This window comes from Globicephala melas, chromosome 2 (genome assembly GCF_963455315.2).
Source record: "Globicephala melas chromosome 2, mGloMel1.2, whole genome shotgun sequence".
Lineage (NCBI taxonomy): Eukaryota > Metazoa > Chordata > Mammalia > Artiodactyla > Delphinidae > Globicephala > Globicephala melas.
In genome coordinates, this window is record NC_083315.2 from 114,772,996 (window position 1) to 114,799,674 (window position 26,679).

The 26,679-nt window shown below is 34.7% G+C and overlaps 1 protein-coding gene across 10 annotated transcripts in view; it reads right to left on the reverse strand.

The window, feature by feature from the left end:
* The window catches only part of RALGAPA1 (Ral GTPase activating protein catalytic subunit alpha 1), a 220,888-nt gene that overhangs the window by 147,210 nt on the left and 46,999 nt on the right, over positions 1-26,679 (reverse strand). For 9 of the 10 annotated variants that reach the window (XR_009563100.1, XM_030854800.2, XM_060294754.2 and 6 more), the window contains exons 4-10: positions 24,460-24,517; positions 18,775-18,818; positions 17,190-17,367; positions 14,818-14,933; positions 11,569-11,707; positions 10,339-10,547; positions 7,713-7,952 (exon numbers count right to left, since the gene is read on the reverse strand). Coding sequence is in view for 9 of the 10 variants with exons in the window: in XM_030854800.2 (XP_030710660.1) it covers positions 7,713-7,952; positions 10,339-10,547; positions 11,569-11,707; positions 14,818-14,933; positions 17,190-17,367; positions 18,775-18,818; positions 24,460-24,517 (984 nt within the window). In the remaining variant the exon portion in view is untranslated. The remainder of the gene's footprint in view (positions 1-7,712; positions 7,953-10,338; positions 10,548-11,568; positions 11,708-14,817; positions 14,934-17,189; positions 17,368-18,774; positions 18,819-24,459; positions 24,518-26,679) is intronic. The other variant, XM_060294759.2, reaches the window with a different exon arrangement.

Genomic DNA, 26,679 nt, shown 5'->3' on the forward strand with positions numbered 1-26,679 from the left:
CAGCTATATAACAAATTAGCTCAAGACTTAGCTTCTAGAAATACATGTTAGCCCTGAGCTAGGACTGACAAAGTGCCCAGCACTCAACAGTTACTGAGCTTGATTCATTTACCAAATATTTATTAGGTTCCTAACTCACTGCCATGCACTATGGCTACAATGATGAATGAGAAAGAGAAGTATTCATGGAGGGTAATATGAAAGATCAAAATTGAACAAACATTAAAAAAAATAATTATAAAACTCAGGAGAGGTACTATGAAGAAGAGTACAGCTTTCAAAAACATCATTAAAAAAGAGGTATTTACTGTGTGTGTGTGTGTGTGTGTGTGCGCGCATGCACATGTGTGGGCAGGTGCTTCTACCTGTCTGTGTGGGTGGGTGGGTGAATTGGTGAGGGTGGTTATAGAAAACTTTTCTAGTGTAGACACATTTAAGCTATGACCTAAAGGTTGAGTAGCCAGGCGGGAAGGATAGAGAGGAAAGAGGGGAAGGTTGAAGGACAAAAGTTCAGATAGGGAAACAGTAAGTGTAATGGCTATGAGGATGAAATTATTTGAAAGATGAAAAGTAGAGACATTTCTACTAAAATTATGTACCTATAAAGGACTTGTGCTCTAGCTGGGATTGCTAAGGGCAAAATCATTCTATGCCCATATACCTGATAATTAATGGAATATTTCTGTCTATACTATACTGTAGAACATATGAGCCTTCAAAATCAGGAAAGAAACTATTACACAGATTCTCAATTTTGCAAATTTATCATCAGTATTAAGCAGGTAAAAATAGCTTTCCTAATACAATCTAATCTTCAAAATTGATTTCTTTTCAAAACATGAATGATTCATTGGAGTCACCATCCTAAAATCTATTTTTCCTTAAGTTTTACCTTAAAAATCACTTTAAAAAAAATAGCTGTTACAATAAAAATAACATCTCAGAGAACTTCAGTTCCCAGCAATATCATAAAAAAGATATCCTGGGGGCTTCCCTGGTGGCGCAGTGGTTGAGAATCTGCCTGCCAATGCAGGAGAAACGGGTTCGAGCCCTGGTCTGGGAAGATCCCACATGCCGCGGAGCAACTGGGCCCGTGAGCCACAACTACTGAGCCTGCGCGTATGGAGCTTGTGCTCCGCAACAAGAGAGGTTGCGATAGTGAGAGGCCCGCGCACCGCGATGAAGAGTGGCCCCCACTCGCCACAACTAGAGATAGCCCTTGCACAGAAACGAAGACCAAACACAGCCATAAATAAATAAATAAAATTAAAAAAAAAAGATATCCTGGAATCTACCTGCACAGAACACCTAAAAATTATCACAAAAAAATATAATATACATTTTTAAAAGAATGGCTCAGCTTGTGAGGATATTCTGAGTCTAGAACAAAATGGAAGTATTAATCTAGAGAGGCAAATAATCAATGCAGCTGCTGGGTGCTGCCCTGGACAGCCTCCAGAGCTTTGGTTTAAAAGGCCAACTGTATAGAGGGGAGAGACAGATCAGAATCCTACTGACAGCTGATAACAATGAAGGCTATATCCTCAATACAAAGGTGAGCTAGGAGAGAAGAAAATAACTTGACTCCAGAGAAGAGTCAGTGAGGAAACTTGTCTGTTGTCTTGGGGTAGGGGAATATGAGATAAGAACAGCCTTCCCTGCAAATTCATATTCTCAGGCTGGCCATCACCTAACTTTGAGTGCTGCAAAGTGAGAAGAATCATAAGCTAAGAATTGTAATTTAAAGTAAACCAAGGTTGACAGGACCCCTGAACACCTGAGAGAAGCAAGTGCAAATCCTCTCTGGAGAAACACATCCTTCAACCCAGGTTTCAAAGTAATTTCCACAAAATTCCAAAGAAATGTAACCTCTTAACACAAAAATCCAAAACAAATGAGGGTGAGTAAACAGAAACAACAAGGCCAGAACTGCAAAAACTTAAGTTACTGGAATTACTGGAATAAGGAATATTAAATAAGTATTTTAATACATTTTAATTACAAAGAAAGTGAAAATATGAACAAAGAATAAGCCACTGCAAAAAATGACTAGACAGATATTAAAAAAACAACCAAATACAACTTTTGGAAATTAAAATATAAAGAGCATCATAAAAAACACAATAAGGGGAATTCTGTTTCCAAGAGTGTCATGGACCAGGTAACCTGACCAACCTTACAACTAAAAATACAAAAATAATACATTTTTAAAAAAACTTTAATCTTCTTAAATGCACTGATGAGCCATAAAATAGGAAGAAATATTTGAAAATGAAAACCTACATAAAGTCCAAATTCAAGAGAGGTCTTAGGTGTAGCAATAAAGCTGACTTTCACTTTGAATGAAACCAATTACTTTTATGGAACTATTGGGGCAAGGAAGGAAGAACAATAGGAAACCTCCAAACAAATTTGGGATTCCAAAGAACAATATATCATCAGTGTGATGCTGAATTAGAAATAAACCCACCTAACTAAAAGTTTGCAAGGAAAACTGCCCATATTTAGATGCAAAGTAGATAACAGAAATCTTGTCATAGACACTAACCAAAAGCTAGTCTTAATACAGGTTTATACTGTACATTCATTATTATCTGGCTGGCTTAAACTTCAAATCAAGAATTCAGTTTAATGAAGTTGGAAGTGTTTCCTTGCATCTATGTGAAGCAAATGCAATTCCTCTCTGAAGCAATCAACCTTTAACAAACCAAATCAAGAAACAGTCATAAGCAGCAAAAGCTCAGAATCAAAGTTCTGAATTTCTGCAATCACAAAATAGTGCAAGAAATATTACAAGATATTGCAAGAGAATATAGCATCATGAGAAGGAGCATTCAGAAACAAAATATGGCAGAATCAGACCTATGAAGACCTCAGGAATATTAGGGTGATCAATCAATATAAAATAACTAAGTTTCATATTAATACATAAAATGAAAGTAATGAACTAGAGACCATAAAATTGACCAAGCAGACTGGCCAACTTCTAGAAACAGCTGTAATTAGAAAGAAAGTATCCAGAATGCAGCACAGAGAGACAAAGTGATGGAAAATACATGTGAGAGGTCAGTAGACGTATGAAGTGGGAAGGCCTAACACACATCTTGAAAGGCAAGAAAAAAATGGGACAGAGGCAATGTTTAAAGAGAGAATGGCTGGAAAATTTCCAGAATTGTCAAATTATACTAATCCATAATTACAGTATCCCCAAAGTATCCCCTGAAGAATAAATAAAAGGAAATCTAGACCTGGACATACCACAGTAAAATACAAAATGCCAAACGCTAAAAAAAGGTACAAAAAGAGCCAGAGAAAAGATAACTGCACTAAGAGTTCAACTGTTGATTGACATCTCAACAGCAACAATGTAAAACGGAAAAGTGGGAAAGCATCTGAGTGTCCGAAATGTACTAGGTGAAAATAACTGTCAATCTAGAATTTTATGTCCAGGGGAAAAAGTATTTCAAGAATGTGGGCAAGGGCTTCCCTGGTGGCGCAGTGGTTGGGAGTCCGCCTGCCAATGCAGGGGACGCGGGTTCGTGCCCCGGTCCGGGAGGATCCCACATGCCGCAGAGCGGCTGGGCCCGTGAGCCATGGCCGCTGAGCCTGCGCGTCCGGAGCCTGTACTCCGCAACGGGAGAGGCCCGCGTACCGCAAAAAAAAAAAAAAAAAAAAAAAAAAAAAAGAATGTGCGCAAAATAAAGACATTTTCAGAGCAAAATCTTGTGTTTGAAAGCAACGGGCATCCAAAAGTAAATTCTAAATGATGAACTTCAAGCAGGGTGGGTTGGCCAAAACATGCCTTCGGTTTTTAAAGTAAAACTAAAAGACACATTTTCCATTTTCACCAAGAACGTTATTGAATAACGTATTCATCCTTTTGTTCCGCTACCTTCTGCCATTTTTTGGGCAACTTCATAATTGAAGTTGCCTGAAAAACTTATCTTTTACCCAAAACTTTTTATCTTTTTAAGCAAAGAACTGTTCCAGGTGCCTTTTACAGGCTCCAGGGAATTGAAATTTTTTGCATTAAGAAAATTTTGTAAAGACCTAAATAAATGTAAATCTGAAGGTGCAGTGTCTGGTGAATATGGCAGATTAATCAGAACTTCCCAGCAAAGCTGTAATGGTTTTTTCCTGGTCATCAAAGAAACATGCGGTCTTCCATTATCCTGATGGAAGATAATGCCTTTTCTATTGACTAATTCTGGAGGCTCTTCGTCGAGGGCTGCTTTCAGTTGGTCTAACTGGGAGCAGTACTTGTTGGAATTAATCGTTTGGTTTTCCAGAAGGAGGTCATAATAGAGGACTCCCTTCCAATCCCACTATATATACAACATCACCTTCTTTGGATGAAGACTGGCCTTTGATGTGGTTGGTGGTGGTTCATTTCGCTTGCCCCACAATCTCTTCCGTTCCACGTTGTTGTACAGTATCCACTTTTCAACCCCCGTCACAACTGGTTTTAAAAATGGAATGTTTTCATTACATTTAAGTAGAGAATCACATGTGGAAATACAGTCAAGGTTTTTTTTTGCTTAACTTATGTGGAACCCAAACATCAAAGCAATGAACATAACCAAGCAGGTGCAAATGATTTTCAATGCTTGATTTGGATATTTTGAGTATACTGGCTATCTCCCACATGGTATAACATTGATTGTTCTCAATTAATGTCTTGATTTGATTGCTATCAACTTCAACTGGTCTACCTGTGCCCTGGAGCATCATCCAATGAGAAATATCTAGCACAAAACTTTGCAAACCACTCTAAAAATATATATTTATTTATTTATTTGGCTGCGCCAGGTCTTAGTTGTGGTGTGTGGGGTCTTGGTTGCGGTATGTGGGATCTAGTTCCCTGACCAGGGATAGAACCCGGGCCCCCTGCATTGGGAGCGTGGAGTCTTAACCACTGGACCACCAGGGAAGTCCCTGCAAACCACTTTGACTTGTTTGATAGGTCACAGCACCTTCTTCAAACACTGCAGAAATCTTTTTTTTACCACTTCAGTTGCGTTTTTACCTTTCTTGAAATAGTAAAGCATAATATGCTGAAAATGTTGCTTTTTTCTTCCATCTTCAATATTAAAATGGCTACACAAAAATTCACCAATTTTGATGTCTTTTTTTAAATGCACACTGGTATGACAACTGTCACATATAATCTAACAAAACTGTTTCAAATGAAGTTAAAAACAACTAAGTGCTGCTACAGCCATCTTATGGAAAAAAACAAATAAACCTTTTGGCCAACGCAATAAACGGAAGATCTGAAAAGGGAGAAATCATAATCAAAATATATATATAGAACTGAATTATTTGGTAATAACAATATACAAGTTGGGGGAGAAATCAGAGTAATAATGTTCTACGATCCTTGTATTGATTAGGAAGAGGGTAAAAAAACACTAACTTTATATTTGGAAAGTGAAGTATGTATGCTAAAATTTATATAGTAATCACTAAAGGAAAAGGAATAGAGTAAAACTTTCAAACCAAGTGATGGGGAGGAGGAGGATACAGAATGAAAAAACATCAATTAAAAACAAAGCAAAAAATAAGAGAATTATGAAAAAATACAGACATAAGAAAAATAAAAAGAACAAAATAAGATAATATCAATAAATCCCAACATATCAGTAATTATAATAAATATTCCAGTTAAAAGACAAAGATTTTTAAAAATCCAACCATATTTACCAGAGACATATAAAATGTAATGATATAAAAGGGCTGAAAATAAAAGGATTTAAAAAATATATACATGAGGCTAATTATAATAAAAAGAAAGTGGTATAAATGTACTACAAGTAGATAAAGTAGACTAGTACAAGTAGACTTTAAGCAAAAATAATTGCTACAGATGAAAAGGGCCATAAATAAAAGGCTTAACTCACCAAGAAGATATAAAATTATAAATATGTATGTACTTAATTACAAAGCTTCAAAATACATAAAGGAAAATTTATGGAACTACAAAGAAAAAAATAGACAAATCACCATCAGAATATAAGATTTTAATACACCCTTCTCCATAACTGTGAGGTCAAGCTAACCAAAAATCTTAAGAATATAGAAAAGGTGACTAAAGCAATAATAAGCTTGATCTAACAGACTTTAATAATCATGAATTCCAAAGGAAAGAATACATTCTCTTCTAACACACAGGACGTTTATGGAGGCTGACTACATACTGATTATACAGACTATATTCTCTGACCAAAAGAATCGCATTAGAAATCTGTAAGAAAAAGGAAAACTAGAAAAATCTTATATGTTTGGGAGACAGACACTGCTAAATAACTCATAGGTCAAAGAAAATATTAACATGAAAATTAGAAAATTTTTAGAAGTGAATAATAACAAAAATGCTATACATGGAAGTTTGTAGACTGTAGCTAAAACAGCATTAAGAGGTAAATTAATAGCCTCAAAAATACTTATATGAGAAAAATGTGAGGCTAATTAATTAGCTAGGAAAAGAACCATCAAATAAAATCAAGAAAAGCAGAAAGAAAGAACAAGGAGCAAAAATTAATAAAAGAGAAAACAAACATAAAACACAGAGGCTCAACAAAGCCAAAACCTCATTCTTTGCAAAGACTAATAAAACTGACAAATCTCTGGTAAGAATCATCAAGAAAAAAAACAAACAAGGAGCAAATACTAACAGGAATGACAAGGGGAAACATTACTATAAATGCCCCAGAGATTAAAAAGCTTATAAGAGAATGTATTTAAAAACAAATGTAATGAACAAATTCCTAAAAAAACGAACACACTCAAGCTGACTCAAGAACTAGAAAACCTGAACAGTTCTTTAAGCTTTAAATTTTCCCACAAATATTCCAACCATTTTTGTCAAATATCTTTCCTTTCACATTTGTCATATATTCTGTCAACACAAACCTTAAACTTGGCAACTAAGAATCACTACCAAAGCTACAGCAAGTTTGTGGCACAGAATAAAGAGCACTGACATGGGAATCAGGATCTGGGAGTCTTAGTCCTGGATCTACCACTTACTTGCTGTGAGACTTGAATGATCCCCTTCAGCTACAAAACTCAATGATGTTTACCTGCAAAAGTACCTTTGCTATTAAGAGCAAATGATTGGTTTTCATAAGGTTTATTTTCCCATAAAAATTTCTATGTAATTGAGAATGTGCACTTAGGAATTTCTAGCTATCTTTATGTGAAATAGCTTTTATTCGTTTTCCTTCCCTCTATTTCTTTATTTTATTCCCCAAATAATATCTGCCTTAAGCAAATTTAATTTCAGAATGCCTTAAAGGACAAAAACTGAGCCTCCAAGGGGAGGATAAAGACAATGAAAACATCGCTTCTTATATTCATAAACCACTTTTTATTGATTTTAGAGTGAAAGATAACATAATTTTTCTATAATTTATTAATCAAATGGTAGGAATAAAAGTTTCAAACCACAAAATGAGTCACTAAGAAAATTATTCTGATAACAGAAGGAATATTGGAGGGGAGGGGATAATTATTAAACTAAAGTTACCATAAACTAAAAATATAAATAACTGAAAATATTAAAGAATTAGATGTAATAAACCAAAAAACTAAATATGAATTTTAAAAAACATTTCCATGAAGAATAAATTTTAAATAACTTAAAGTCAGTATATTCAATATTAAAAGCAAAAGTCTATATTACAAATTAAAAATACTGAGACGTATTTTACCTGACGAAATATCTCTGTGACAAAGTTTACATTACTTCTTTTAGAAGAAAAAACTCTGCGAACTATTTCAATGTCTGTGAGATGTTCTTCATCAATACTACAGAGACTAGAAGAGCTAGGTTCTCGCTCTGTGAGAGTGCTTGTGTTGGAATGAGACTGCTCGGGTTCTGTAGTTCTATCTGCTTTATCGGCATTATCATTTTTGTTTTCTTCTCTGGATACCAAACTAGCAGCTGCTCTCTAAAATAAAAACAAAAAGGGGAGAATATCATAACCATTTAAATCAATATTCTGTCTTCAAATAGCAAATACTGACAAAATCCAAAGCATTCCATAAGTAACTTACAGCACTGTTTAAAATCTATGCATAGAGTTTCATTTAGAATCTGTTCTAAATAGTTAAATGGCAATGAAATAACTTAGTATCTAAGTGATATAGTGATACTCACTAATCATCTATTCAATTAAGTTTATTTTTCAGTATGTTTGCAGAACAAACAAGTTACTAATTAAACTGGGTAAAAGAATAATGCCAAATGGAGTCAGCTCAGCTCATCAATAATAAATAAATACCTTAATTCTGGAATATTTATTCAGTAAGTTTTAATGTGTAAATTCATCTCTATTTTACCTTAGACAAAAATTATACAAAGGAGGACTTCCCTGGTGGCACAGTGGTTAAGAATCTGCCCTGCCAATGCAGGGGACACGGGTTTGATCCCTGGTCCAGGAAGATCCCACATGCCACGGAGCAACTAAGCCCATGTGCCACAACTACTGAGCCTGTGCCCTAGAGCCCACGCACCACAATTACTGAGCCTACATGCCACAACTACTGAAGCTGCATGCCTAGAGCTCGTGCTCCACGAAAAGAGAAGCCACTGCAATGAGAAGCCCACGCACTGCAATAAAGAGTAGCCCCTGCTCTCTACAACTACAGAAAGCCTGTGAACAGCAATGAAGACCCAACACAGCCATAAATAAATAAATAAATAAATTTATTTTTAAAAAATAGAAGAAAAATTATGACAGAAAAAGTAGAAATTAAGCTAAAATAAAATACATATTAGAAAACTCTACATTCTAATAACTTAACAATTTTCACCATGACTGAAGATGATGGCTAAGCCTAGAGGAAAAGTTAAAGGCTTAAGGCAGTAATAAAGAAATTACTACCATGATATGATAGGAGTAGCACTATTCTGTGGTATGATAAATTACTTTCTGGTACATTATTCAATATTTGGTCGCAGTTTTGTCACCTATAAAATAAAAGAGTTAAAGTAAGTATGTAAATGATCTCAAATATGCTTCCCAATTTAAAAAAATCTCTGATTTTTAGTTTACTGAGCTCTGGGATCAGATAAAATAGTTCTGCTTGAGAGTTTCTACATTTAAAAATTCTTTGTAGAGAACCTAGAACAACATTTTGAGGAAAACACATCACATAATCTGCTACAGATAAATAAAAGGCTAGGGGGAATATAAGTCAAATTTTCTGAACACTAATGAACACACTTTATACCTCCACTTAATTTTTAAAGGATTTAAGAAGTTGTATAAAAAGCACATACATAAAATATTTTTAAAACTAAATGAGGAAATCCAAGAAAAGGAGAACAAAAATAATTTTTAAAACTCTGCAATATAGACAATTTCAGGAAAAAACACACATTGAGAGAGGAGAGGAAAGTGAAAAAGAAGTGTGAAAAAAGGGGAAATGGGTTAATTAAAAATAACAGAATTTTAAATATTAGTCCTTCCATCGTACAGCTGTGTAACTTTACATTGCATTTCTAGAGTCAGTGTTCTTCGTGAAAAGAGATGACGTGAGATGGAGACAGGACTTTAAAACAGCACTCTGCGAATACCTAGAAATCTAAAATGAACTATGAAAGTCATTTGATTGCAAATTGTTTCCAACTTCAAGAATTTGCATAATTCAGAATATTTTTATTTGTACAATTCAGGATGTTTTTAGTACTCTACAATTAACAAAATATAGAAATAAGCTGACTCTTGTATGTGACTGAAATTATCTTCTATACCTTACAGGTTTTATTTTTTTATTAAGAAAACTATTGGTTCTATAATAATTGTTAAAATTCGGATTTATAAAATACATTTATACAAAGAAAATATCATTATTATTTGTTTTAAATGTGTTCTACAACTAAGGCAACTGAAATCAGCAGACAAATCCCTAAAGCCATGTTTAACTTTAAGAAGCTTACTCTAGGGCTTCCCTGGTGGCACAGTGGTTAAGAATCCGCCTGCCAGTGCAGGGGACATGGGTTCAATCTCTGGTCCGGGAAGATCCCACAAGCTGAGGAGCAACTAAGCCCACGCTCCACAACTACTGAGCCTGTTCTCTAGAGCCCGTAAACTACAACTACTGAGCCTGCGTGCTGCAACTACTGAAGCCCTCACGCCTGGAGCCTGTGCTCCGCAACAAGAGAAGCCACTGCAATGAGAAGCCCGCACACCGCAACAAAGAATAGCCCCCCGCTCACCGCAACTACAGAAAGCCCACGCACAGCAATAAAGACCCAACACAGACAAAAATAAATAAATTAAATAAATAAATTTATATATTAAAAAAAAGCTTACTCTATGTGTGTATTACCTGAATATTCTTTGGCAAGACTTCACCTTCCATCCCAGGAATATGAGGTCCTGTATGTGGCTTTGGCTCCAGCCAGAATGAAACCAGCCAACGAATGACAATAACACGAGCCTTAATGAAAGGCTCCTTTGTACAATAGATTGCTTCATTGGTTTCAGCATCCTTCTTTATCATGACATAATGTGGCTTTGGTCTCATCTGTGGGATATCTATGCAAAATAAAACAAAAACCAAAATAAGAAAGGAATTATGCTTAGATAAATCTATGTTTTTAAATATTTGAGAAAACACTGTGAAAATATTCTGGTTTAAGAAATAGAATTTGTACATTTTAAAATAATTTGCTAGATATTAGCATGGGATCTAGAAGACTGAACCATATACAGCTGATATATGGAAACATGTCTTTTTGCAAAATATCACTAAAAAATCATTAAAAGTACAAAGAAACTTCCAGAGCCATTTAAAATTAATGAGACCTTACTTCAATTAACCTAAGTCTGAAACACATATTTTGACATCATACAAAGTATGAGAATTTTTACAGCAAAATTATTTTTAAAGCAAATATTGTTCCCAATGGTAAAGGTTTGCTACTCTAATTTAAATCATTTCTACTAGCCCTAATGGCTTTGCCTAAGCTTGTTAGCTGCCTAATCTTGGCAGAGCTTAAAACAGAAACATCTTTGTGCAAAAAGGACACTTCCACATACAGGCTGTCAATGCCTTCTATACATGGCAGAGGTCTACTTCTAACCCAGGGCTGTCCTTGAGGCTATAGCTTCAAGATTCCAACAGGCACTTTGGCACAGTCACTAAATACTGGACGAGATATGATCAGACTATACGACAATGTAATTATTCACACAGAATTTGCAAAAGCCATAGAAATTGAACCCAGAGGGACCTTTGAAAATATTTATAACATGGTTAAAAGATCATACCAAACATTAGAATTAAGTTTAATTTATAATCATAAATATTTCTGGTAGGCTAACTTCTCCAGTAGGTGATATCCAGAAACTAGGTTTTTTAAAAATCTCTTCACTTTCAATGAAAACTTTCTACTAATAAAACTGCACTTTCAGTATGAATCACGGTATAATATCTCCAATTAATCAATATAAATTAAATGTTATCAGTTTTCTGCAGGTAACAAATGCTAACTTTACACTGAGGAATGTTTTACTCTTATGTGTAATATTTTAGAAAATTCCAAAGACTACCTACCAAGTACAGGATGATATAAACTATTCTCCTTACAGATGTTTGGAAAAATATAAGGCAAGTAATATTTCTTAAAATGTGAAAATAAAAATGAAAATCCTCTTTCTTGGTTTTCTTTGTTCTTCCATTCTAAACTTTTTACCTAAAATTAAACAAACAATTAGAATCATTCCAAGAGAAAGAAATTATGAGCTGTTATAAACAAGCTTGTAAAAGGTTACTTAAGCAATAAATTAAACTGTTACACTGCAAAGATATATAGCTAAATATATATGTGTATGTACATATATATGTACATACAAAAAGTGGTCTAGTGCCATGCAAATGCATTATACAGTTGACCCCTGAATAACTCAGGGGTTGGGGTGCTGACCCTGTGCGTGCACTTGAAAATCCACGTGTAACTTTACAGTCGGCCCTCCATATATGCAGATTCAACCAACAGTGGATTGTGTAGTACTGTAGATCATATTCATTGAAAAAAAATCTGTGTATAAGTGGACCTATATTGTTCAAAGGTCAAGGATACATGTTATCTTTCAAAAATCTTGTACGTTAAAATGTGCTCTGGAAAACTGTCAAAGTTGACTTAAAACTCGGCTCTACTACTGACAAAGCTGCTAATGTTCTTTCCTCTTTCCCACTTCCTGAATAATTCAGCCTAAAAGTCATACAAAATAGGCATATGTGAGAGGAAGGAAGAGAAGGTATGAAATAGTGGCAGTCAAGTGCAGGTGATCAGAGCCTGACCACAGGAGGCATCCATGAAGGGGGTATAACAGAGGCAGTAGCCCAGTGGGGACTCAGAGCCTGAGAGGGGTGAGGACAGTACCCTAAGTGTAGAGGGGAGTAAACAAGAGGGGACACAGTCGTAAAATACAGGGTGTGAACATTCCAGTATGGTGAGGAAGGTATGTAAGTAGGGGGATAGTAAAGGCCCAGAGTGTACCACAGTGAGCTACTACTACACACTAACTCTAGAATGGCTAAAATTACAGACTGACCATATCAACTGTTGGTGAGGATATGAAGCAACTTTAAGTCTCATACATTGCTGGTGGAATACAAAAAGCTACAACCATTTGGAAAACTATTTGGCAGCGTCTTAAAAAGTCAAAATATGCCTACCGAACAACCCAGCCATTCCACTACTAGGTATTTACCCAAGGGAAAAGAAAGTTTATATTGACACAAAGACTTGTTTACCAATATTCATACCAGTTTTATTTGTAATAGCCAAAAACTGGAAACAACTCACATTACCATCAACAGGTGACTGGATAACACATCATAGTACATCCATACAATGAAAAGCTGCTCAGCAATAAAAGGCACCAAACTATTGATACATACAATAATATGATTTTTAAAATAATTATGCTGAAAAAAAAGAGAAGCCAAACCAAAAAAAAAAAAAAATGGAGGTACCATACAATTCCATTTATCAGAAAATGCAAATGATAGTGAAAGCAATCAGACTGAAATTGCCTGGGGATGGGATGATGGGGCAGGTAGAGAAGGGTGGATTACAAAGGGATCTGAGAACTTTTAGGGGTGATAGATATGTTCATTACCTTGATTGTAGTGATGGTTTCATGGTTGTATACATGTAATAAAATTTATCAAATTGTACTTTTCAAACATTACAGTTTATTGTATGTCAAATGTATCTCAATAAACCAGTAAAACAAGTTTAAAAATCCACATGAAGTACAAAAGTTTTTTTTTTAAAGAAAAACTGGTAATAATCACAGTAACAACAACTACCCACCACTGAATATTACTATATGCCATGCACTTATTTATTCTAAGTACTATACACTAATTACTTAAGCCCCAAACACCAAAATGGGATAGGTATTATTTTTTATCTCTACCTTAAGCACAGAGAGGTTAAGTAATTTGCCAAAAGTCACATTATCAGTAAGATGTAGAGTCAGTATTCAAACCCTGGCAATCTCGTTCAGGATCCAAATTAACTTCATAATGTTTGTTTCTGAGGCACAAGGAACTTTTGTGTTTGGAACAGTTACAAGAAATGTGTATATGCTAAAAGTGTTTTCATCAATAATGATATTCACATTTCATATATAGAGATGAATAGGTTACCTTACAAAATACATGCACCTAAGGACTTCCCTGGTGGTCCAGTGGTAAAGAATCTGCCTTACAATGCAGGGGACATGGGTTCGAAATCTGGTCAGGGAAATAAGATCCCACATGCTGCAGGGCATATAAGCCTGCATGCCACAATTACTGACTTGCACGCCTCAACTAGAGAGCCCACGAGCTGCAAACTACAGAGCCCACACGCCCTGGAGCCTGCGCACCACAACTAGGGAGAGAAAAAAAACCCTCACGCCACAACTAGAGAGAAGCCCGTGCACCGCAACCAAACATCCCGCATGCCTCAACGAAGATCCCTTGTGCCACAACTAAGACCCAATGCAGCCAATAAATAAATAAATAAACAAATAATAAATAAATAAATAAGTCTTAAAAAAAAACTACATGCACCTATAAATTTTAAAAGTACAAGTAGGATTAAATGTAAATTACATTCCCCCATCCCCTACCTCACCCTTAGTCCACCTCCCCAGTTGATGCCTCTAGGCAGATTGATCCCTAAATCAAACAGTTTTTCATTTGAAGTACCATAGCTGCTGATTATAAATGAAAAGATTAGAAAGTAAATCCAACTGGCTCACATAAGAAGGTATATACACATAAAGAGTCTACTATAAAAATTTCTCTCTTCAGCTCCCTTTCTAAGAGGTCCATAATCTCTCCAGTGATTTTTATTTCAGGAAGGGTATACTAACATCTGTTTTCAAAAGTAAAAATCTGTGACTTCCCTGGTGGCGCAGTGGTTAAGAATCTGCCCGCCAATGGAGGGGACATGGGTTTGGGACATGTCGCACAGCAACTAAGTCTGTGTGCCAAAGCTACTGAGCCCACGCGCCTAGAGCCCATGCTCCACAACAAGAGAAGCCACTACAATAAGAAGCCCACGCACCGCAACAGAGTAGCCCCCGCTTGCCGCAACCAGAGAAAGCCCGTGCACAGCAACAAAGACCCAACACAGCCAAAAATAAATAAATTTATTTACTTCAAAAAAAAAAGTAAAAATTTGTTACTTCTCCTTCAGGAAAATAAGCAAATATCTACTGTGACAGAATAATGGTAAGAGGGGGAAAAATGAATTACCCACAGGATAGTAAGGAGGGTGATATAAAAGAAGATGACACATACCTGAATTACTATATATTTTAAAAGTGCTTCAAGAAAATAGCTTGTTAGATCTTCTTGTCCTTTATCTCCTGATTGTGGGGGGACAAGCGGAGTGATTTCTTCTATAGTGACTTGAGCTATCCGAAGATAAAAGAAAAGTTTAGTATAATTACAAAACAAATTTAACAATATGATAATATGGCCCAAATAAAATTTAACTACAAAACAGATAAGCGAAGAATACTGCTTGAAAACATTCTGATGATTGAAATTTGAAATAAATCTGAGGTCATCCTGATAGCCCATCACAAAACCCATAAACTTTAATAATCAACTGTTTCATGAACCCTTGATCGAGGAAATGTGACACAGAGATGGACAGATATTGAGGGATTAAGAGTGAATAATGTCTCACCTGAAAAAGAATTGCTCGTGATATTTTAAAATTCAGATTAAGAGTGTCCACTATAAAATTCCATAAATATGATGAGAAACATTAATAATAATGTGCTTATTCATCAATTAAAGAACAACCTGATTACTCTAGGTAATGACCATGCTTACTCTTTAAGGTAGCCCCTTTATTCAAAGGATGAAATACTAATTCCCTCTCAGAAAGAAAGAGAAGTTAGCATCTTAGTTTCTTGATTATGAAAGCCCACTTGTAAAATAAGAAACTTTCACATTTTTAAACTTTTCACATATTCAAAAACACTGATTATAACAAAAGCAAATTCAAGAAAATCAACCCACAACTAGCTAAATTTTCTTAAATATTTCCCAGGCAACACTATCAGTACCTGGTTTAGCATAGGCAGGTCCCTAAACCTATTTCCCAGTAAACAGCAGCCAAGTAATTAAGCCCAAAGAGATGGATTTTTTTTTAGTCCTCTTTGCACAAAGTAAAACATACTTGTATGTCAATGTACATCCAAATCAACTCAAGGATACAAGCTGATACATGAAAATTCAAAATTAAAGATAAATGTAAAATGGCCTGTATTAAACATGTTTCTAATACTTTGATATCAGGGGTCTTGCAGGCCCTAGTGAGAAAGCCCCTCCCAGAGCTAGCTAATTCCTAGAGAAAACTATGGGCCAGAGAGTTTGCCTTTCATATGCAAAGCAAACAACTCAGAGCCCGTATCTCTACCACTTCCTCTGCAGGGCTCTCACACTCAGGGTTACTTACTAGTTCCCTAACCTAATGACCCCCAGGGCTAAGTACCAGACAACCAGAGACAACCCCTATGCCCCAGAGCCTGCTAAAATTATCCAAATTAGCCAGTTTTCAACTTGCTCACCCTGCTTCACACATTCCCGCCTGCAGAAACCACAAAAGGGCTCTTGCCCATGATACCCACCCCTACCCTCAAGCCCCCGCCACGCCCGACTAACCCTGGTGCTTCCCTGTGTGGCCACCCTCCCTGGTGTGGCACACCAGCTCCGCCTGGGAACATGAGTAACAAACTATCTTTTTAATGGCAATCATCTCCTGATCTGTTGGTCTCATTATACCTGGATGATAAAACCTACATGTTATTTTTTAAATTTTTATTTATTTACTTTTTTACTGAAGTATAATTTACATACATTATACAAGTTTCAGGCATATGACATAATGATTCAACATTTGTATGCACTGCAAAATGATCACCCCAATCTGTGACCATACAAAATTACAAAAAAAAATGTTTCTTGTGATAAGAACTTCTAATATTTATTTTCTTAGCAACTTTCAAAGTTGCAAAATATTATCAACTACAGTCCCCATGCTGTACATTACATCCCTGTGACTTATTTAATTTATGACTAGAAGTTTGTACCTCTTGATCCCCTTTACCCATTTTGCCCACCCTCAACTCCTACCCCCCACCCCTCTGGCAACCACCAATCCCTTCTCTGTATCTGTGAGTTTGGTTTTATAAAACCTACATTTAAAAACCTGGCCTTGGATTATTCAGTTAAAAATGTACAGGGACTTCCCTGGTGGCGCAGTGGTTAAGAATTCACCTGCCAATGCAGGGGACATGGGTTTGAGCCCTGGTCCGGGAAGATCCAACATGTCATGGAGCAACTAAGCCCATGCGCCACAACTACTGAGCCTGTGCTCTAGAGCCCACGAGCCACAACTACTGAGTCTGCGTGCCACAACTACTGAAGCCTGCGTGCGTAGAGCCCGTGCTCCCCAAAAAGAGAAGCCACCGCAAGGAAGAGTAGCCCCGGCTCGACACAACTAGAGAAAGCCCACATGCAGCAATGAAGACCCAATGCAGCCAAAAATAAATAAATAAAATAATTTTGTTTTAAAAGGTACAGACATTTAAAAATATCTATTACAAACTACACAGAAATTTTTAAATTAATGATGGAAAAGATCTTATGACTCTTACTTTCTTGAAGGTTGAGTGGAGGATTAATGAGATTATCTAAAGTTCGAGGTCCATATTCAGATTGTGGTGCTGAAAATCCAGGGATTAAACATGAAAACATCCAAAGCTGTTCTTTGCTACAGTTATTCTGAAGAGCTTGCAACCATAATAAGAAAAGGCGAACACCTTCCCGCCTAATCTAAAATGAAATAAAATGAAAAACAGTATTTTTATTTAAAATGGAAATACTTTGTTCCCTTCAGGCCAAAATTCTCTAGAAGATGATTACCGAATGATACTCTGCAAAGGAGAGGAAGAAAAGGAAGGAAGGAGGGAGATAGAGAATTATAACCATGACAATTTACTGAACCCTCATTATTTATAAATCTAAATTTATGGATTTTGAACAAAATAACTTGGTCTCTAACTATTTAAAGCCATCAGGTAATCTATTTATGCTATAATTTCCATTTGTAAAAAGTCAAAATCATTTCCTTCTTATTTACTTCCCTCCTTCCCATCATCACCACTCTAATCTAAGAAGTAAGGAGAGAGGGCAATGACTATTCCTGGCTATAGTGAGTTTGGTAAAAGGAGGAATGGTCATGGGGATCCTGATACACTGCTAACTCAATGCTCTTGACCTTAAAAAGATTATCAGTCTGAAATTATCTCATTTACTTAATTTGCTTCCAAAGGGCAAAGCAGGAATTCTGGCCTATTACTGTATTTTTAAGCAACTAGAACAATGCCCCATACACAGAAAATACATATTTAAATCAAGGGAATGCTCTTCCAGGAAGAGAAGAGGAGAAGATAGAAACTTCAAATCTCCCAGTAAAACACAAGGTTCTTCAGTAACCTAACCTCACTGGTAGCTTTGCAAACAGCCACTGCCAAAGCTATTCAACTGCTGCCACCCTCACAGTTTAGTTAGAAACAGGACAAAGATGTAGGAAAGCTTATCCCTTATGTACTGCTATACCCAAGCCTTGACACCAAAAGTACCTACTATATTAGACTTTTATCCAACCTATACCAAGATGCTTTTGGACTGGGTAGCTTTTCTTACCACAGCACAATGAGATAATGAAAAGGGGGGAAAAAAAAGAAACAACACCATTTTTTAATAGATGCCCCACTTCCCTCTACATCTAACAATAGCTATGATAAAATGAAGAATAATTTGTTGAATGGATAAATTATTTTTGTCTTCTGGGGACCACAGAACAAAGTACAGTCATCCCTCGGTATCTAGGGGGGTGTTGCTTCCAGGACCTCCCCCACCATGGACACCAAAATCAGCAGACGCTGAAGTCCCTTACATGGAACTGGCATGGATGGCATGGACGTGGGACCCATGGATATGGAGAGGTGACTGTATTTCTGCTGAATGAGTCCATGCAGTGGTAAAACTACAAAAGTTTTTCAAGAGCCTGGTCAGCCTCATGCGTACTGACTATGTTGCTGTTTTTTAAGTGAATTCACTTCGATTAAGGGAACTGAAGATTATTCAAAATTATTTAGGAAAAAGTTGATGTAGGCAGTATAGCAATTGACTGAATGCTTTACTCAGTTTTTAAAAAGAAATATAATTACATTATACCTTCAAGGAGTTTCCTGTGTGTAGTAGTTTCTTTAAAATCAATCCTGAAAAGAAAACATGATTTTAAACATTCATATCTTACTTGTTTCTAAATGTCAGAGTTCTCGGTCAGACTTGAAAACACTTTAAAAACAAGTCTTTGGCAACCTCCAAATTATTCTTGGTGACCTGAACATCCCTCTGGCCATAATCTTGGGACAGAAGGGCATATAAAAAGTCACCTTTTTTAACACATGGTTTATTGCAATTAAACATGATTTATCCTATCAAAACAAACCCTAAACCCAAAATTGCATGTAAGACAACAATCTACGTGTATCTTTTACTTAGACTAAGAATATAATTAAATAATTTCTCCATCACTAATAGAAATAAAAACCACTGTAAAAATTTCCATTTAGTTAACCACATGAACATCTATAACTCTAGTATTTCTTAGCAAATATTTCCATTGTACTAATTTTCCTTTTCAAAATACTCAAAACGATCTTTAATAGTCCTTTTTCTTTTGAATTATACAATATTTCAAATCTACAATAAAATAATGAAATAACATTCACAGACATCCAGATGTCCACCATTTGGTCTGAACAAATCTAAACACAGTCCCATGTTTCCTATAATTTCAAAATTTCACTTATTTACATTTTCTATAATGTTTCATGTAACACTACAAGCATCATTGAAGCCACCTGTGAACCCATCCTGAGTCATTTTCCTCCTTCCTTCCCCAGAGGAAACCATTATCCAGATTTTGGTATTAATTATTCCCAAAAATATTTTATCTTATTAATACTTATTTATAAATCCATAAAATATTTGGAATTAGTTTCTATGTTTAAAACTTATACCAGTAACAAAATTTCCTCCACAGCTATTTGTTCTAATCTTGCATTTTTATTCTTTCTAGTAACACCAGAATTATATATATAACATATATTTATATGTATGAAATACATATATAATATATATATTTACATATACAGAAGCGTATGAGATTATTGTGATAACACATTGTTGGCAACACAAAACACTGGCAGATGCTCTAATATTTGCCAGTCTGAGTGTTACATATCTCAGTAATTTCATTTGATGTTTCCTAATGACACTGAACATTTTTTCATTTGGCTGCTCAAGTTTCTGCAAATTGCCTATCATATCCTTTGTATATTTTTAAACTGGGTTATTTTGTTTTGTTTTGTTTAATATAAGAGTTCCTTACACACATTGGCTACTAATTCTATGTTAGGTCTATGAATTGGAAATGTATTCTTGACTGGGATGGTAGTATCGTCTGACGTACAAAATTTTTAAATTTCAATATAGTCAATTCACCAATGTTTTTCTTTATGTGTACTTACTGTGTCTAAAGAAATACTTCCCTACTTTAAAGTTATGAAGATAAACCAAAGAGTCTCATCAAAAAGTTTTAAAGTGTTGTTTTTCACATTTAAGTCCTGAAATCCATCAGAAATTTATTTGTGTGTGGCAATAACAGAATTTCCCCTCCCCAACCAACTGTAGTACCTTTTCAGATTTTATAATGAAATGAAATGCTGTCTCAATCATATTTCAAGTTTCCATATATAAGCCTAGGTCTTTGGCTGGCCTTAATGTCCTTTTCCATTAGTCTACTTGTCCATCTCTGTCATACCAATGATACTGTCTTAATTATATTATAACTTTATAATACATCTTGTTATTGGTTATAGTAATATTCAACAACACCATCTTCTCTCTCCCATTTGTTATTCTTCCAAGTTGCTTTGGCTTTGATTTTCCATACAAATTTTAGGATAAACTTGTTGGGCTACAATAAAAAGTCACTACAGGAATTCTGGATGAGAACTGTTATCTTTATATCATCAAGCCTATCATCCATGAATAATGTATAAGATTCCATTTTTTCGAGTTCTTTCTTGTTCTTCAATAATCATTTCATTGTCATAAATTAATCTAATATTTAAAAGGACTATGGAATACACATTCTCAAGCATACTGGAACATTCTCCAGGAGAGACTATATTCTGGGTCATGAAATGTCTCAAAAATTTTTTAAAGATTATGATCATATAAAGCATATTTTCTGGCCACAAAGGAATTAAGTTAGAAATCACTACAGAAAGAAATCTGTGATACCATCAAATATTTGAAAATTTAAAAAACAAAGACACTCTTAAATAAGTTATGGATCAAAGAGATCAAAAGGGACATCAAAAAAATATTTTCAACTGAATAAAAATGAAAACACAACATACTAAAACTTATGGGATAAGCTAAAAGCAAAGCTTACAGGGAAGTTTGTTGCCTTGGATGCCTATATCAGAAAAGAAGAAAGGTATTAATATTCTAGACTTCCACCTTAAAAAAATACATATAGACAAGCAAATTAAACCCAAAGCAAGCAAGATTTTTTAAAATATAAAAGATTAGAATGGAAATCAATGAAATAGGAAGCAGAAAAAGACTAGAGAAAATCAACAATACCAAAGTTAGTTCTTTGAAATGACCAACATTAATGACAAATGCTTAGCTAGACAAGTCAATAAAATAAAAGAGACACAAATTACCAAATTCAGAAATGAATCACTACTGACCCTATAGGAATGAAAAGGATTATTATAAAAGAGTAACTTGAACAACTTTACACCAACAAATTAGGCAGTGTTAATGAAATAGACAAATTCCTAGAAAGATACAAATTATCCAAACTGACTCAAAAAAGGAATATAAAGTAGCAATTACAAATCTCCACATAAAGAAAAGCCCAACTCTAAATGGCTTTACTTGTGAATTCTATCAAATATTTTAAAACGATGTAGTATCAATTGTTCACAAACTCTTTCAGAAAATAAAGGAGGGAACACTTCCCAATCTATGTACATGGCTATTATTATCTTGATAATAAAGCCAGACAAAAACCTCACAAAAGAACAATACAGTGTTCAATATCCCTCATAAACATAGAGGTAAAAATCTTTAATAAATTATTAGCAAACTAAAATTAGCAATATAATAAAAAGACTATATAGAAATGGTAACCAATTGGGATTTACCTCAGGGATGCAAAGTTGGTTTAACATTTGAAAAGCAATTCGTGAAATACACAATATTAATAGAATAAATGACAAAACCACTAATAACGCTGCCTATGATCATGTCAATAGAAGAAAAAGCATCTGACAAAATACAATGCCCATGCATGATTAAAAACCCTCATCAAAACAGGATAGAAGAGAACTTCAACTTGATAAACAGTATCTATAAAAATAGCTAACATCGCCAGGGAAGAATGATCTTCAGGAAGCACTGAAGAAGAAAACAAAGGGTTTGAGAATTACACAGGATGGAACTTAAATACTTATTTATATGTGAAATAGGATTCTGCATTGAATCTAGATTCTGCCAGGACATATGTGTGATCCTGAGGAATCACTTAACTTCCCTGAGCCTCAGTTTCCTCAAATATAGAGTAAGTGAAAATAAAATAAAAAAAAAATAGCTAACATCATACATAATGGTGAAAGACTGAATGCTTTCTCCTTTACATCAGGAATAATATAAGGATGTCTACTTTTACCACTTTTATTCACTAGTGTACTAGAGGAACAATAAACAAAAAAGAAATAAGAAATTAAAGGCACCAGATTAAAAATTTTAAAGTAAAACTATATTTGCAGTTGACATGATCCTATACGTAGAAAATCAAAAGGAATCTACAATAAAACAAATAAAATAAAGAAGTTATAATAAACTAGAAACAATGCAAATGTCCATTAATTGGTGAGTAAATAAACAAAATATGATATATCCATACAACAGAATATTAGACAATACAAAGGAATGCTTATATATGCTATAATATGGGAAAAAAATATATGCTAAGTGAAGGAGGCCAGATGTAAACGACTACAAATTGTATGATTTCATTTACATGAAATGTCCAAAAAAGACAAATTTATTGAAGACAGAAAGCAGATTGGTGGTGGCAAAGGCAACTGACTGTAAATGGGCTCAAAGAACTATTTTAGGGTAATGGCAATGTTCTAAAACTAGACTGTGGTGACTCTAAATATTTACTAAAAAATAATAAATTATTTATTTAAATGAGTGATTTTTATCTAAGTAAATTATACCTCATAAAAGCTACTTTTAAAAAATCAACTAGAGTCACTGATTTATTTTTCTATATATACAAGACAAAAAAGAAAGGAAACAGAGTTTTAGGATTCTCTGGGTGACAAAGAAAGGTGACCATTTATGTATTGTCTCAAGTTGGACATTTACTAGAATATTATTAATCATGAGAACCAGATAGCACAAAGGTCATTTAGAAATAGAAGACTACATTCCTCAGCAGATAGAATAACTTTAGAAGTTCCACTGTTTCAAAAAAGTTTCTTCCCAGACAACCTTCAAGGACATTTTAATGATTATGAAATAAAAAATAGGATTTCACTATTCTGTTGAGCACCTTATCATGTGATTATTAGCAATTCACATATCTTCTTTGGTGTGATAACTATGCAAATATTTTCCCTATTTAAAAAATTAATTTGTCTTATTATTGAGTTGCCAGAGTTCTTTATGTATTAAGGGTACAGCATTTTTAGTCTTAAGCTTTATCTAAAAAGTTTATTCTAAAAGGCTTTATTTTTTAGAATTTTGTGGTTTTTTTAGCCCCTACATCAATATTCATCCTATATGTCCAGAGTTCCTTTTGTTTCTAGAACTGCTAATTGGGATGACTTACAGTTTCAAAGCCTCAGAAATTTCATTTGCTATAACTAAGAACTGTAGGTTCTAAATAAATATATGACTCTTTTTTAAGAGAAAAAAATACAATTTTTACAAATGAATACAAGGCCTGTAACATTCTACTTCAACAATGTAGATGTGGTGGCCATCTGTATATTCACCACAAGAGAAGGGTCATGAGAATCACTACCAATCAGCCCTGTCATCATTAAGACACTGAACCAAAGCCAGAAATTGCCTACCTACAGATTCCTCTTTCAACCAAGGGGGAAAAAATGTCTTGCAATGAGAGCTCAAGAGTCCTGTGGTGATGCTATGATTGTTAAAGAAACAGACTCCAAGCCAGCAAGCATGCTGGCTTAGCTCCTGGTAAGATGAAGTCTATAACCTCCTGCCTACTTGGTCTTTCACAGTAATACACAGCAGGGTTGTGTATTTTTTCTTTCCCCTTTTTCCTTTCAGCTTCATTTCATGATCTGGGAAGCTCTACTTCGTCTCTTCAAGCAGTAAGCTTAAACCCAGTTCCCTCCTTTTTTATTAATACACTGCTTGCTTTCAAACCTGGAACCCATGGCTTTCACTCTACGTGGCAGTTTGTTACCTTCTCTTCCATTTTTGATTACAGAATGTTTATTCTGATGCTAAGTCTGCTTTTATTTTTTTGGTTTTATAGTTTCATCATCATTGCTAACATATTCAGAGTAAATGAACAGGTGGATCAAAGAAATTTAATATGCCACTTTTATTGGAAATCCTTCATGTATGTTTTTATCTTACATTCCCAGTAAGCCTAGTTCTGTATTCTTTATTTTGTTTTTACTAAAGCATAAACTATGAACTCATTTCAAATAATTACCAACCCATTAAAGAATATTTTCATATATTATCATTTATTTCAAATATGAAATACATATTTAAATTACTTACCAATACTATGAAACTGCCATCGCTGATGAATTCTTTCTGGAAGAAGTTGTAAAATTTTCTAAAAATCAATATGAATAAAACAAAGAAAAGTATGAAAAGCAAGTAACACGTCCTCATTTTGAGCAATGTGAAAAATTAAACAAAGAGCTTACACAAAGCCTTTAAGAGTTTCTTACATAAAAGACAGTATTACAAATACAAAATAGTCTTTGAGCTAATCTGATGGTACTGGCACTACTTTAGCGCCGGCATACTGATTAGTATTTGAGAACTCCAGAAAACAACAAGCTATACTAACAAAGACTTGGAACAGGAAATTAATGAAACTTATCTTTTACTATGATGTGAAAAGTAAGTATATTTCTCTTTAGTGGATAAATACTAACTTTAATATATATATATATATATTTTTAACATCTTTATTGGATTATAATTGCTTTACAATGGTGTGTTAGTTTCTGCTTTATAACAAAGTGAATCAGCTATACATATACATATATCCGCATATCTCCTCCCTCTTGCATCTCCCTCCCACCCTCCCTATCCCACCCCCTAGGTGGTCACAAAGCACCGAGCTGATCTCCCTGTGCTGTGCAGCTGCTTCCCACTAGCTATCTATTTTACATTTGGTAGTATACTTTTAAATGCTCATTTACTATTCTTAGAATTTCTGCATTGTGGATACTACTGATATGTTTTAAATTCTTTTAGATATTAATATTTGTGAAGTTTTCTCTCCAAGCAGTTTTTTTTTTTAAATAAATTTATTTATTTACTTCTGACTGCACTGGGTCTCTGTTGCTGCAGGCAGGCTTTCTCTAGTTGTGGCAAGTGGGGTCTACTCTTTGTTGCGGTGCACGGGCTTCTCATAGTGGTAACTTCTCTTGTTGCGGAGCACAGGCTCTAGGTGCCCAAGCTTCAGTAGTTGTGGCATGCGGGCTCAGTAGTTGTGGCTCACAGGCTCTAGAGCGCAGGCTCAGTAGTTGTGGCACACAGGGTTAGCTGCTCCACGGCATGTGGGATCTTCCCAGACCAGGGCTCGAACCCATGCCCCCTGCATTGGCAGGCGGATTCTTAACCACTGCACCACCAGGGAAGCCCGGTCTCCAAGCATTTCTTTCTCTTACTTTGATAAATCCTACAGGGAAAATATTTTGCTTCCACAAAAATCCTATCAAATACTTGTACTAAATTAATTCACGTGAACCCAAAGATACTTCTATGTTATGATGGCTATGGGTATGAGAACAAAATTTTAAGATTCAGGAGCCCTACAGTTAAGCTAACACATACAGACTTCCACAAGTTGGGAATAAACACTTTTTACATATAATACTTTCAAAATTTTGTCTTTATTTTCCTTTATATATTGCACCTGCGTGGATTATTCTAGTTCAACAGCTGCCTTATTATGCTGCTGAACTACGTTCTCAACACTCATCTGCTTGCTGAATGACATTTGTGTGCGTTTGTTATTATTGCAGCTCTATTATAATTATTTAGAATCACCATTAATTGAATGTTCATAAGGACCAAACACTAGACACTTTATGTAATGATATCTCATTAATCCTCACAACCATCCTAAAAGGAGTGTTCATTGATCTCATTTGAAAAATAAAGAAATGGGTCAAGTAATGTGCTTAGGTTAGAAAGAGGAAAAACGGAGTTTCCAACTTCCATATGCCTATTTCCAAAACTTTGCTTTTATACTATTATGTTCAAAGAACAGTATGCATGTTTTTACACTTCTCTATCTTCCTTTTGATATAATCTTCTTTAGTCCCTCTCATATAAGAGGATGATGAAGAAATTATAAAGTTCTTCACAGATAGATGCTATTCCCACACGAGATACATAAACTTCTTCACCTCTGCCCTCCTATTTCTCTCATACTTAGCCAACAACTGTATAATTATATTTATGGTGGTGTGGAAAGAGATAAAATTATAGAAAATTAAAAAGACAAGTTTGTGAACCACTCGAAAGTACTCCTAAATTATCACTATTATAGTTTAGATTTAATCTCATACAAAATGTAAATTTAAATATATTCATCTTTTTTATTCAGTCATATAAAGATGAAAGAAATCATGTATACTATTAACTACACAGAAGAAAGCAGAATATAAATCCTATGTCATACTGATATTACATAATGATGCTTTTTATTCCAGAAAAAGGAAATCATTTTATTTATAATTTTTTTAAAAAATCATC